The sequence below is a fragment of the Pseudophryne corroboree genome, chromosome 10 (assembly GCF_028390025.1).
Source record: "Pseudophryne corroboree isolate aPseCor3 chromosome 10, aPseCor3.hap2, whole genome shotgun sequence".
Taxonomy (NCBI): domain Eukaryota; kingdom Metazoa; phylum Chordata; class Amphibia; order Anura; family Myobatrachidae; genus Pseudophryne; species Pseudophryne corroboree.
This window is the reverse complement of record NC_086453.1, coordinates 147,844,407-147,858,994: the sequence shown is the minus strand read 5'-3', so window position 1 is coordinate 147,858,994 and position 14,588 is coordinate 147,844,407. Positions and strand designations below refer to the sequence as shown.

Here is a 14,588-nt window from a genome sequence, read left to right as displayed (position 1 = left end):
TCTCTCTTTCGGTGACCTTCAATGCTGTCGTGCTGGTTAACAAGACTTGATATGGTCCTTCCCACCTGTCTATGAGGCAACCTGAGCGTAAGAAATTTTGAATCATCACATAATCCCCAGGCTCAATGTCATGACAATTACTGTTCGGTAGGTCAGGAATCACAAGTTTTAGATTTCTTTGTTGATTTCTCAGCTGCTGGCTCATCCCAACCAAATATTTCACTTCATTATTACATTTCAAATCATCCTGGGGGTCTATCATTACATGAGGTTGTCGACCAAAAAGAATTTCAAAGGGTGATAAGTTAAGTGGAGACCTGGGAGTGGTTCTGAAGCTGTACAACACTAATGGCAAAGCTTCTGGCCACAACAATCCAGTTCCAGCCATTAATTTGCTCAGCTTGTTCTTAGTAGTGCTGTTCACTCTCTCTATCTTTGCGCTCACCTGTGGCTGGTATGGAGTATGCAGCTTGCTATTAATTCCCATCAGTTTGCACATGACCTGAAAGACTTCACCTGTAAAGTGGGTACCCCTATCACTTTCAATTACTCTAGGGATACCATATCTACACACAAATTCCTGCACAATTTTCTTTGCAGTGAACGTAGCAGTATTTGTGGCAGCAGGGAACGCCTCTACCCAATTGGAAAATACATCAATACAAACTAACACATATTTCAAATTCCTACAGGGTGGTAACTGTATGAATTCGATTTGTATTACCTGAAAAGGTCCGTCTGTCGGAGGGATATGGGATGGCTCTGTTGGTATTGTCTTTCCAATATTCTTCCTCAAGCAAGTAAAACATGTCATTGCTCTCTTACCTGCATGAGAAGAGAATCCTGGTGCACACCAGTAGGCTCTTACCAACTTGCACATACCCTCTTTGCCCAGATGAGTCAGACCGTGTGCCGCCTCAGCTAGACTTGGAAGGTATGCTCTGGGGGCCACTGGCTTACCGTGTCCACATGTCCAAAGTCCTGAGAACTCCTGGCCATATCCCTTTGACCTCCAGACTGCCTTTTCCTGTAGGGAACACAAATTTTTCATTTCAATTAGTTGTTGTGTGTTGACCGTGTTAAATGTCATCAGTGGTGGGATGTTCGTCTGTATGGGGGTGCTTGCTGCTGATTTAGCAGCTTCGTCTGCCCGGCTGTTACCAAGTGAAATTGGGTCTTGGTTGTAAGTGTGTGCTTTTTATGTGGGATGCATGCGCTACAGGTGTGCCAACTGCCGTCATGAAAAAACTGAGGCACCATAGGGCCCCAAAATCATGCTCCACTCCAAAGGCGTACCTAGAATCTGTGTATATATTAGCTGACTTACTCTTGGCCAATTCACATGCTCTGGTTAGGGCGACCAACTCAGCAACTTGTGCTGAGTGCGGTGGGCCAAGGGGTTCAGCTTCTATGATACCTTCGTCATCTACAACTGCATATCCAGTGCACAAGTCTCCCGATTCTGTCTGTCTGTGGCAACTGCCGTCAGTGTAGAAGGTTTAGTCTACTCCTTCCAGTGGGTTGTCACTGATGTCAGGTCTCGCAGTGAAAGTTTGATTCAGGTATTCCATTCAATCATGCGTATCAGTATCTGCACTAAATCCTCCTTCACCATCATTCTCATCCTCCACCCTTTGTGCCTGTCCAGGCACACTTGGCAAGTAGGTTGCAGGATTTAGTGAGCTGCATCTCTTAATGGTGATGTTTACTGGGGCCATCAGTGATAATTCCCACTTTGTAAACCAAGCAGATGAGACATGCCTGGTTTGGGCAGAGTTTAGCAAGGCTGATACTGCATACGGTGTATGGATGGTCAGGTCGTGTCCTAACACTACGTCCTCACTTTTACTTACCAGCAAAGCTATCGCTGCAACACTTTGCAAGCAAGTGGGGAGAGACCGTGCTACAGTGTCCAGCTGTGCACTGTAGTAAGCTATCAGTTTGCTGGCATCACCATGTCTCTGAGTTAAGACACCTGCCGCGCACCCAGCACTTTCAATACCGTACAATTCAAAGGGCTTCTCATAATCTGGCATACCTAATGCAGGTGCCTGTGATAGACACTGTTTGAGTCTCTCAAACGCCAGTTCGGACTCATCTGTGTTAGAGATCCGTTCCGGTTTGTTCGAAGAGACCATTTCTTGCAAAGGTAAAGCCAGTATAGAGAACCCTGGAATCCAGTTTCGACAGTACCCACACATTCCAAGGAAAGTGCGGATCTGTTGCTGAGTTTGTGGCAGAGTCATGTCGCGAATCGCCTGTATTCTATCAGCGGTGAGTTGTCTAAGTCCTTGAGTCAAGCAGTGTCCCAAATATTTGACCCTGGTCCGGCACAACAGCAACTTATCCTTTGAAACCTTGTGTCCTGTATGAGAAAGATGAAACAGAAGCTGTTTCGTGTCTTTCAAGGATGATTCGAGTGAGTCAGAACACAACAATAAGTCATCAACATACTGTATTAGTACTTATCCACTCTCAGGTTGAAAGGATTGTAAACAGTCATGCAAAGCCTGGGAGAAAATACTCGGGCTGTCAATGAAACCTTGGGGAAGGCGAGTCCAGGTGTACTGTACTCCCCTGTATGTAAAGGCAAAAAGGTATTGGCTGTCAGGGTGAAGAGGGACAGAAAAGAAAGCAGAACAGAGGTCAATGACAGTGAAGAATTTTGCAGTAGAGGGAATTTGCATGAGGATGACAGCTGGATTGGGCACTATGGGGAATTGGCTCTCAACTATCTTGTTTATCCCCCTTAGATCCTGCACTAACCTGTAACCCCTCCCCCCACTCTTTTTCACAGGGAAGATGGGAATATTGGCGGTGCTGGACGTCCTGACTAGGATGCCCTGCTGTAGCAGCCGCTCTATGACAGGGTACACTCCTAACTCTACCTCTGGCTTCAGAGGATACTGAGGGATTTTTGGAGCTATCCTACCATCTTTTACTTGTACTGCTACTTTAGCTACATTCGCCATCAATCAAGTGTCTTGTCCATCTTTGGTCCAAAGGGAACCCGGTATTTGCGAGATCATTTTCCCTACCTTTGATGGACACTCGTCTATAACAGTAGAATGCGACATTAGCCTTTGAGGGGTGTCTAGTATATTTTGTACTTCTTGAGCATGGTTCTCAGGTATATCCAAGAAGACACCCTCAGGAGTACAATATATGACACACCGGATTTTACACAATAAGTCTCTGCCGAGTAGATTAGTCGTAGCCAATGCAGCCAACAGAAAATAATTTTTGGTTTGCAAGGGCCCTATCGTTATCTCTGCAGGTCTACTCAAAGGGTATTATTGCACCATTCCTGTTACTCCCATTGCAGAAATAATTTTTCCTGTGGTCTTTACACCTGATGTGGAATTCAACACTGACCTGGCTGCCCCTGTATCTACAAGAAATGGTAATGGTACACCAGCTACATCAACCGTGACCTCAGGTTCACTACCAAGGCTAGCAATCAACTTCACTGGCTGCAGACTACAGGTGTGGCCCAACCCCTATTGTGTATATGGACCCTCCCGCAGCGCATTGGCAGCTACAATATGTGAGGGGGGTAGCGGAGAATTTTCGGAGGTCTGCCAGTCTCTCCTTGGTGGGTACCTCCTTGTTTCCCCTGCATGTGGCTCGTAATTTCTCCTATGTGGTCCCTGATCCCAATTATGTGAACTGTAGTGTGGTTCGTATCCTGGTCTAGGGGGTCGGTATACATTATGTGTCCCTTTATTCTTACATTCCCTTGAGTAATGTCCTACCTTCTGACAATTATAACATATTACTACACGTGACTTACCATCAGGGGTCTGGGGTTTTGGCTGATGTGGTTTTGTTGTAAGAGCATGTATACTCAATGTCATCAGCTTATCCCCCTGAGACTCCCTGTGCTTACTGATGTTCCGGTCGTGCTCGATAGCGGACTCTCTCAATGTAGCCACCGAGATACCTCTCCAGTTAGGTAGAGAGGTTTGTACTCTTGTTCTCAGTGCTTCCTTTAACCCGTCCATTAATACAGAAACAGCTACCTCCCTATGGTGTGCATTATCTTTAATGTCCTCGATCCCAGTGTATCTAGCTATTTCCTGTAGTGCTCAATGGAAATATTCGGATGCCATTTAACCTTCCTTTTGTCTTATGGAGAAGATTTTATTCCATTTGACAACAGTAGGGAAATACACTCCTAGTTGCAGATTGATTTGCCGTACATTCTCCTGATTGTATTCATCAGTGAGAGTTACCTCTGCGTCTAACTTACAATCGGTTATGAATTTTGTGGTGTCAATATTTGAGGGTAAACACACCCGTAGCACTGTTCGCCAATCTTTATTTGTGGGCTCATGGGCGTTACCTAACTCTTTAACAAACTTCTGGCATCCGAATAGATCTTTTCTGGGATCGGGAAATTCTGACATAATTGACCTTAACTCTGCTCGGAACCAAGGACAATGAATGGCAATGTTTCTGATGGGAGTTACTCCCTGAGCATCAGTCTTCCCATTGGGAACTGCAATCACCCTAACAGGATTTAATTCAATTACATAATTCTGGTTTGACTCTATAATGTGAGGAGCTATTGTTTCTGCATAGTGTATTGTACCGTACTTACCTGTGGACACGACCTCAGTTATCACTCCGTTAGGGGGCCTTGCTACAACTCTTGGTGGCTGGGCCGTGCCCACCTGGGTGTCCTGTATGGTGGCTGCTAGAGAGAGTGCCGATATCGTGCTGGGCTCATCTTCCTGCTCACAGTCCTGGGGAAAATTTAAATCGGGATACAACTGGCAAGGGTTAGCGTTAGTACATTTATCAATCACATTCCTATCCTGTACCAACGCACCATTGCTTGTAGCCACTTTCTCCCCATCAATATATGGTGGTGGTGTGGTCGCCATTGTTTTCCCGCTAGATTTGGAACCTGCTGCGCGAGCTAATTCCCATTGCACATCCCCCTCTTGCTGCCATAGATTTAAACAATCTGTATGTCTAATCCTTAGTTTTCTGGATTTTATCAGACATATCCTTATCCTTAAGTTCTGCAATACCTCTGGCTCAAAGCTGCCCACCCTAGGGAATGATGCCCTATCTTCTGCAGTCATACGTACCCATTCAGACAAAAAGTCTTCAGCGTGTGGACCATATTTTCCACACATAACAAACCTCGCTGACCCCTTGGGCCGCGGCTCTACAACCTGAACCCTGGCTACCATATGTCCACCGCTTGTGCAATTGGATCCCATCGCGGACTTTTTCCTTTTACGCAATCCCCAATTGCACAACATGCATAGACGGTGAAAGTTCTTAGAGCGCTTTCACCCACTCCTTCTCCGCTGAGTACCACGACTCACTCCAATAGTGACCACCGCGTACCCAGTGAGGTCAACCTAATTGGTTTATATTTACTGGAAGTGTTAGGAGTGACTTACCCTTTCCAGCAAATATCCAACGCTGGAGATTTTCCTGAGATAGACCAGCGAAAACTCCCTATGCACTTATACACAAATCATGCTTGCGTATGCTCCACACGGCGCTAATGATACTGCGATTTTACGCAAAATCTTATAAAAGGGGTATCACGTTGCGCTATGTATCGCACCCACAAACATGCAGTCCAATTGCACGACGTATAGGTACTTGTTATCTAGCTGCCGTACGACCACGAGTCGATGTACAAACTGCGACCCTCAGCCGGAGCGTAACAAAATACCTTTTTACTTCAATACTACACAATGCACAATTCCCTATTACGCTCCTTTGCAAATCTCCTCACGATTTGCGTATTTCAATCTATACTAACGTGAGTCAGCCGCCTCACGCCGCCAAGCCTCTACTTTTCTCACTCCTGCTTTCACTCATTCAAATATGCTTTGTTTTTCTGTACAGAAAATTGTTTTACTCCCTTTAGGTCAGTAGCTTTATTCCAGAGGTGCTTACAGTTTTTAAACTAAATTTTTGCGTAACCTGCTTTTGAAATCGGATAGTTATGTGCTATTGTATTAAATGTCTACTATCCCACCTTAATTGAACAAATATCGTGTGGTTTTATTATGCGCACACAACTCTACGCAAGCTTGCGTAATTATGCAACCGTGCGTACCCCTATGCCACGTGTGCGGCCTTGCGCCACGTGCACGTTTTTGTACGCTGTCCTCACGTTCCGTACCACGTGTACCAATGTGCGTATGCAATAAAACAAATCACACAGCTCTATAAATGTGAGCACTGCTAACTATACTCGCACACAAGCACAACAGCTTGTTCTGTGTAGTCTTTAACGACTGGGCCAGACCTGCGTGTTGTGCTTTATTTTTTTACTTCCTTAAATGCTTTTATTTCTAATTTAACTACATAGCAACAAATGTATCCGATTTCACACAGATCTAAACAAATCTAGCAATCTAAATCTTACGGCAACAATGTGAGAGGGTATGCAAAGTATTGGTGCCCTTTGTGTACGCTTTTGGCGCCAAAAAAAATCACAGATTTTTAAATAGCTTTTTTCCTGTTTTACGGGTTCTATCAGCACCTCTGCAGACCAGACGCAATCTAACAGCACACAAATAGGGTTTTCAGCACATCCTTCGACCAGGAAAAGGTTACGTAGGATAACTTTCTGCCCTTTGCTGATAGATTAAGTCTGCTATGACCTGTTAGGCTGTGAGCATGTGAAAACCGGATTGAGCCCCCACTTGTAAACGCTGGTTTACTTACAGGACTAAAAAGCATATACCTTAAACACACTTGATACACTTTAATATTGAGCCGCTGCGGCCGCAGTAATTAACCTTTCACCTTTATATTATTCACAAACCTTACGTACACAAGGTCGTACAGTGTACGCTCTCTGCGTATGTACGCCGAAAGGGCGCAGTGACTACACAGTTTGCGTACACAGGCCTATACGCTTACACAGGCCTATACGCTGTTAGCACAATGCAGCAGCCCGAGTGGCTGGAAATACACTTTAAACCTTAGCAGGGAAAGGAAACATGACACCAGATTGTATTTAAAATGCCGGGTTCCGACACACCAACATATAATTAACTGAAAGGGGGTTACAATAACAATACAATACAATAATGGCTACAGTCAATGGTACATACGTGTTTGGTTTCGCCTGCGCTTCCCAGTCTGGTCCTCAGTCATCAAGGTAGATGACCTTCAGAGTCTGTGTCTGACCTGGCATGCAGCTGGCTCTTTTATACAATATTCCAAAACCTAACACAATGGATACTGTAATCTCTTTGTCCATTGGACACAGGGATGGTCATTTACAGTACAGGAGAGGTCATAGGTTGGTTTGAATTAGTGGGCGGTGTCTGTTCCAGGTGCACTTCCTAGTGGTCTCCTCTGGGTTCCCACCGCATAACAAATGTACAGTAAATACAGTTTATATTTATATTCTGCTCCTGCGCATAACTATTCGCAGGAGCGTGCGATCTTCTGCAAACCAACACCGGAATATTGCCCTTAAAATACCCTACAGCTGGATACCAAACACCACCTTATAAACTTGTTCTGTCCCCTCCTATCCTGTAAAGGTGAATCCCTTTGTTCTGATACCATTTAAACTGCTGTAACTTGCTGGCGTGATGCAGGGAGACTATGTGTACATTGTGCACTATTTGGATTAAATATGTAATGTGTTTTTATTGCTTTTCCATGCGACTACAAACACTACCGTAACTACTCATACCATGCGCTAATGCGCAGGACCACGGGAGCGACCATATGCAAATTGCGAATATGCGCACGCACGGCAGAACAAGTATGCGCACGGAGGCCATCTGTGTGTAGTTTGTACGTGATGTGTGTATTGCAATATTTTTCGACTTCGACACAATCCATGATTTGAGAGCAGCAATTCAAAGACAAAGCACCCAAATGCCAATTGAAATATGTTGTCATGCTTGCAATTCCAGCCGCCCATGCAGAGCTTCCTAGAGGGGTGAGGAGCGGGTACTAATTACCCGGTCCAGGACCTGACGTACAGGCCTGGGGGGAGTGGAGTCCACCATACTCATACTTGCCTACCTTCCCGGAGTGGCCAAGAGGTTCCTGAAAATCAGGTGGCGTTCCTGGCCCCCAGAAAGGAGGGCAAGTCTCCTGCTTTCCCTGACCCCCCCCCCCCCCCCCCCCATCTCCCATCCCCTGCCTCCGCTGGGCTCTATAGATTTTTTTTCTTCCTTACATTTTTCCTAAGGGGGCAAGGCCATGCCTACTGCGATTCAGCCATGCTCCCACAATTTTACTCGGGCCCGGCAGATGTCTTGCAGCATTGCGTCCATGTTATCAGTAGTGGAATAGAGCAGTCATCAGTTCGAACACCTGGGATAACTCAAAAAATTCAACTTGGATTATAAAATTTAAATATAATCTTAATAAACCTGGTAGTTATAATAAATCTAAGTGTGTATATATAGAGTATATATAATAAATCAGAGATTTATCTTTTGAATTTCCTGTGTTTCATTTCTCTCTGTTGAACTTACAGTAACTGCATGATTGATCAGTAATGTTCTTACAAGCTGACGTCAGTGAGGATATTTCAGAATAGATTGTACTTTTGAGGAAATGCCAAATACAAAAAGGAGGAAGAAGAAGTAATGCATCATTACTTAATACTATCATGTGTTACATGTTTTTATTTTCAAGAAAGACTTTTAACTCCCAATTTAAAATGTGACGAATTCTGACAGATTCAGACATTTTGTACTGATTTTGAATTGTAAAGAAAGATTTAGATTTGTGTATATGTGTGGGGGGTGGAGGGGGAGGGGAATGTGGGTGTTCATCTCAGCTTTTGATTGATCTTAAGATAACGCTGGACAGTATTAATTGCTGTATGCAAACACAAGCAGTATTTTCCTTCCTGGAATAGCTCCTAAAGCTAAATGAGTAGATTCCTGTGTTTTAATGTAAAGTAAATGTATATCGTGTTTGACATTGCAGGTAGAAGTCAATATGCAGGACCCAAATGTGGTGGATGATGATGGAATTACCTATGCTATACTGAACAATGTTCACCTAAATAAGACAACCATGACTAAAAAACATGATGACACCAGTCTATATGCAGAAGTAAACAAATCAATAAAAAAGTAAATTATAAAACATCTGTTCTGTTGAATGCTACTACAGGTTGAGTATCCCATATCCAAATATTCCGAAATACGGAATATTCCGAAATACGGACTTTTTTGAGTGAGACTGAGATAGTGAAACCTTTGTTTTTTGATGGCTCAATGTACACAAACTTTGTTTAATACACAAAGTTATTAAAAATATTGGCCCTCATTCCGAGTTGATCGGTCGCAAGGCGAATTTAGCAGAGTTACACACGCTAAGCCTACGCCTACTGGGAGTGTATCTTAGCTTCTTAAAATTGCGACCGATGTATTCGCAATATTGCGATTACAAACTACTTTGCAGTTTCTGAGTAACTTCAACCTTACTCTGCCTGTGCGATCAGTTCAGTGCTTGTCGTTCCTGGTTTGACGTCACAAACACACCCAGCGTTCGCCCAGCCACTCCTCCGTTTCTCCAGCCACTCCTGCGTTTTTTCCGGAAACGGTAGCGTTTTCATCCACACGCCCATAAAACGCCGTGTTTCCGCCCAGTAACACCCATTTCCTGTCAATCACATTACGATCGCCGGAGCGATGAAAAAGCCGTGAGTAAAAATACTATCTTCATTGTTAAATTACTTGGCGCAGTCGCAGTGCGAATATTGCGCATGCGTACTAAGCGGATTTTCATTGCGATGCGATAAAAAATACCGACCGATCAACTCGGAATGAGGGCCATTGTATTAAATGACCTTCAGACTGTGTGTATAAGGTGCATATGAAACATAAATGAATTGTGTGAATGTACACACACTTTGTTTAATGCACAAAGTTATAAAAAATATTGGCTAAAATTACCATCAGGCTGGGTGTATAAGGTGTATTTGTAACATAAATGCATTCTGTGCTTAGATTTAGGTCCCATTACCATGATATCTCATTATGGTATGCAATTATTCCAAAATACGGAAAAATCCGATATCCAAAATTCCTCTGGTCCCAAGCATTTTGGATAAGGGATACTCAACCTGTATTGGTATAGAATTGTATAAAGTAAAACAAAATGTCATGTGAAAAGAACCAATAAACCTCAGTGATTAAAGTGCCATGTTTCCTTACAGTTTGTATATTTTTTTTTTATCTAAAACAGTTAACCAATAACTTTGCCTCTTTTTTCTCATGGTGTTTTATTGTGTTTTTTTTACCAGTGTTACTTTCTGACCTTTTTACTTGGTAATACTGTATGTTATATTTGTAACTTTGTATACACCATTTGCAAACCTGACTAATGTATGTCCTCACTACTGTATGTATTTAATCAGGGGTAAAGCAAGGCTTTTTTTCACCTGGGGCAAAGACTCAGCTTGGCAACCCCACCTTCATCCCTTCCCAGTATTTGTTGGCCTCTGCCTATATGACCATCATAAATACAGAGAACATCACACTGACCACCATATAATACAGATAGCATCAGAGAACACCAAAGAATACAGAGCTCATCAGTGGTTATCATACAATATATAATACAGTGGAGTGTGACTGCCATACAATACAGAAATTATTTTTGACAGCATTCAAATATTATTCCCTCATTAATAATTAACCCAAGCTGAAAAGTATCCCTTATCCAAATATTCCGAAATACGGAATATTCCGAAATACGGACTTTTTTGAGTGAGAGTGAGATAGTGAAACCTTTGTTTTTTGATGGCTCAATGTGCACAAACTTTGTTTAATACACAAAGTTATTAAAAATATTGTATTAAATGGCCTTCAGGCTGTGTGTATTAGGTGTATTTGAAACATAAATGAATTGTGTGAATGTAGACACACTTTGTTTAATGCACAAAGTTATAAAAAATATTGGCTATAATTACCTTCAGGCTGTGTGTATAAGGAGTATATGTAACATAAATGCATTCTGTGCTTAGACTTAGGTCCCATCACCATGATATCTCATTATGGTATGCAATTATTCCAAAATACGGAAAAATCTGATATCCAAAATACCTCTGGTCCCAAGCATTTTGGATAAGGGATACTCAACCTGTACTACTATTACTTCAGCATCATTGTAATGGTATGCGGTCAATATACCGCCTGTCGGGATCCCGGTGTTCAGGATCCCGACACCAGAATCCCGACAGATGTGTAAATGCTGGCAGACTGAATCCCAACAGAAGCAGGTATTCCCCCTCGGGTGGTGGTCCACCCCACTACCTGAAGGTGAATAGAATAGTGTTGCATGCCACCGGGCCTGAAGCGCGGCGAGTACAGAGAGCTTGCGAGGGGACTCGCTGTGATCACTGATGGTATTCTGGATGTTGGGATTCTGGCGTCAGTCTCTTGACTATCGGGAACCCATACTGAAACCATTGTAAAAACCCCAACATAATATCCATTATTAATTAGCTCCAACATTATCAAATGATTCCTTTTATGTACCCCTTAATTTATTCCCTCAGTCTCATTAAAGAAATCCCTCTGTTGTAATTAACCTAATTAACCACTTAACTGACGATTTGTTTCCCCAAAAACCGCTCCGAAATTGTCAGGTTTTTTTATGAGTGAATTAGGTGAAGAACATGGATTTAAAGAACCAAAAAATGACTGTTTTGTGGAAAAATACTAAATGGTGCATATATGAATGAAAACTCCTGTATAATATATAACCATCTGATTCATTTATTCAATAAAAAATATAAATAGAAAAAGATTGGGTAACGTTCTGCTTTTACTATATAGAATTCATGTGTACAAGTCATCAAATACTTGTCCTAATTGCTATAACAATGGAAAACACCTGATATATATTACCACATGTAGTATGAATACTTATGCACACTGTAGATAGTATCCAATCTTAAGTATACATCTTTCATAAAAAAGTGCAATTTGACTTTAAAATGTTATCCATATAGATATTGTAGAAACAACTGTGTTTAAAGATGCTGTCCCAAATTGTGCTTACCACTCATATGCTGTATGCACACAGCTTATTGTTCCATGATATATATGTTTCTTAAAATGGTATGAAAACTTTTGCACACTCGTATGCTTTTCAGTTTTAAGGTGCAGTCTCTTGTATATACAAGCAGTGGCACTAAGTATGGTGTCCCACGTTATGTGCAAACGATCCTGAGAGCACTTGTCCCGTAATGTGATTGCTGCTTATGTGCCGTGTATGGCAGCTTACCACTGCAGCCCAACTGGCTGTTTTGCGGGATCTTGCTCTGCATTCAGCGGTATGTGGTGCTGTCTCTCACCCGTCTATGTCCGCTCAACAGAGCACGGGAAGCTGGAGCCGCTTGTATACGGACGGCTGTGCAGATCTGACTCTCCCCGTCAGCTGGTTGGCCGCGTCCTCGTTGCAGAAGACCCAGCCGGCGGTTTCTGATTTAAGGAGTCACGTTTGGCCGTCCTTGGTTCCCAGCGTATGGACCAGATCACCATCAGTTGTAGAAATTTGAAGAATGATCAGCAAATTCTCCCTCTAACTAGTTTCGCACCTGGGTGCTTCCTCAAAGAGTGTTTTGCAGCTCATAGTATAAAAACTAATTGAATTTATACAATTTAAAAACATACAGCACCTGAATTGTGATTTTTGAAGAACATGGATTTAACCCCATCCAAAATGATTTTAGTTAAACAAAATACAAAATATTTTTTTTGGATTTGTAAACAAATAAATATTTTTTTCAAACATTGAAACATCGATTGGGAACATCGTGACCATCGGAACATCTGAAACTTCGTGACCATCGCGGTCCCTCTGAGAGCAGCAGTGGAGGGAAGTTTCCCTTCCCTGCCGCTGCAAACACTATCTATCTGACTGGTCACATCCTGTGCGACCAGGTCAGATAAAGCACTTGCAGTTATGGTCGCATCTGATGCAACCATGCCAGGCAAGTGGTTAAAGCTGTAACCCATTACCCCCTTATTCTTACAATTTCCTACCACAATCTGCACACTCCCCAGCCCACTTTACCATAAATTACCTCTTGGAGATCTCTTATAATCCTGTTCTGTTAAAGCCATACTTCATTCAGGCAGCATCATCATGTATCTGCCTATCACGGATATTCAGGTGATTGGTCAAAAGTTAAAAGGTCGACAGTCAATAGGTCGTCAATAAATGTTTGACATGCATATGGTCAACATGGTCAAAAGTTTGACAGGTTCAAACGGTCAGCATTACAATGGTCGGAACTGCATATGGTTGACATAAGGTTTTTTTTATTTTATTTTTTGTTTTCATTTTTTTCAACTTTTTTATACTTTACTATCCAGTGTCCACATGGACTACAATTAAGAACAGTAACTGGTGCCAAGTGCAGCGGTTGTGGAGTGAGACACCTTGCCCAAAGCATGGCGAGAGACGTGAGCCATGTCAGGGGACACGGTACACTAATTGGGGTTCCACTTGCTACAAGGTAAAATTTGACACCAAAAGAAACATTAAAAACTCATGTCGACCTTTTCATATTGACCATTATATGACCATTTGGTGTTGACCTTTTGACTGTTGACCTATTATACTGGTAGGTCACGCTTAAATTTCTCTCAGTTAGTAGGACGTGGGACCATGCAGATACAGACAGGAAAGACAGCGGCCATGCAGCCTATACAGCCTATCTATATGTACAACTGATGACTTTCCTCCCTACTCACAAAGCAACTCCCACAGCCCTGCTGTAGTGGGGCAACCAATTAGATATTTGCTTTAATTTTTGTATCTGTGCTACTATAGTTGACAACTGTAATGAAACCCTATACACCAGCGGTGGCCAACCTGTGGCTCTTGAGCCACATGTGGCTCTTTCTTTATTCAAATGTGGCTCCCAACACCCTAAATCATGTGACCACAACAGATACAGAAACCGCTGCACTCCAGCCAGACACGCAGCAGCACTACAGGGACTGAAAACTGAAGGAGCCAGATACTAGAGGTGAGACACCCACAAGCAAACAGAGGACACATTAGGGACTGCTGCAATGGCACAAGTTTACTGGGGGTCTGCAGTGATACATGAGGATGGGCTAGAGTGACACATGGCAAAGCTGGCTGGAGAGACAAAGGAGGGTCCTGGCAGGAGTGACGTGGAGGGTGCTGGAAGTAGTGACACATGGGAGATATGGCTGGAGTGACATAGGAGGGTGGTAGCAGGAGTGACACATGGGAGAGCTGGCTGGAGTGACATACTGTAGGAGGGTGGTAGCAGAAGTGACACATGGTGGAGCTGGCTTCAGTGAAACAGCAGGGTCTTGGCAGTAGTGACACATGGGAGAGCTGGCTGGAGTGACATAGGAGGGTGTTGGCTGGAGTGACACATGGGGGAGCTGAAGTTTATTATGTGAATCTGCCTTTTTCAGTTATTTTTTGTGAAAGTGGCTTTTTCAATGGATCTGTCTTTAAAACATTTATTTTATGTCATTCTGGCTTTTTCAATGTATTTTAAACCAGGGGTGTGGTCTGGCAGGCACAAGGCCACATTACATTTTTGCATGCATGCCATCGGCTCGATG

The 14,588-nt window shown here is 42.9% G+C and overlaps 1 protein-coding gene across 1 annotated transcript in view; it reads left to right on the top strand.

Moving 5' to 3' along the window:
• Positions 1–9,256, top strand: part of LOC134965241 (uncharacterized) — an 89,930-nt gene extending 80,674 nt beyond the window's left edge. The window contains exon 9 of the mRNA XM_063941739.1: positions 8,947–9,256. Coding sequence (XP_063797809.1) covers positions 8,947–9,099 — 153 coding nt within the window. The 3' untranslated portion in view covers positions 9,100–9,256. The remainder of the gene's footprint in view (positions 1–8,946) is intronic.
• Positions 9,257–14,588: the final 5,332 nt, after the last annotated feature.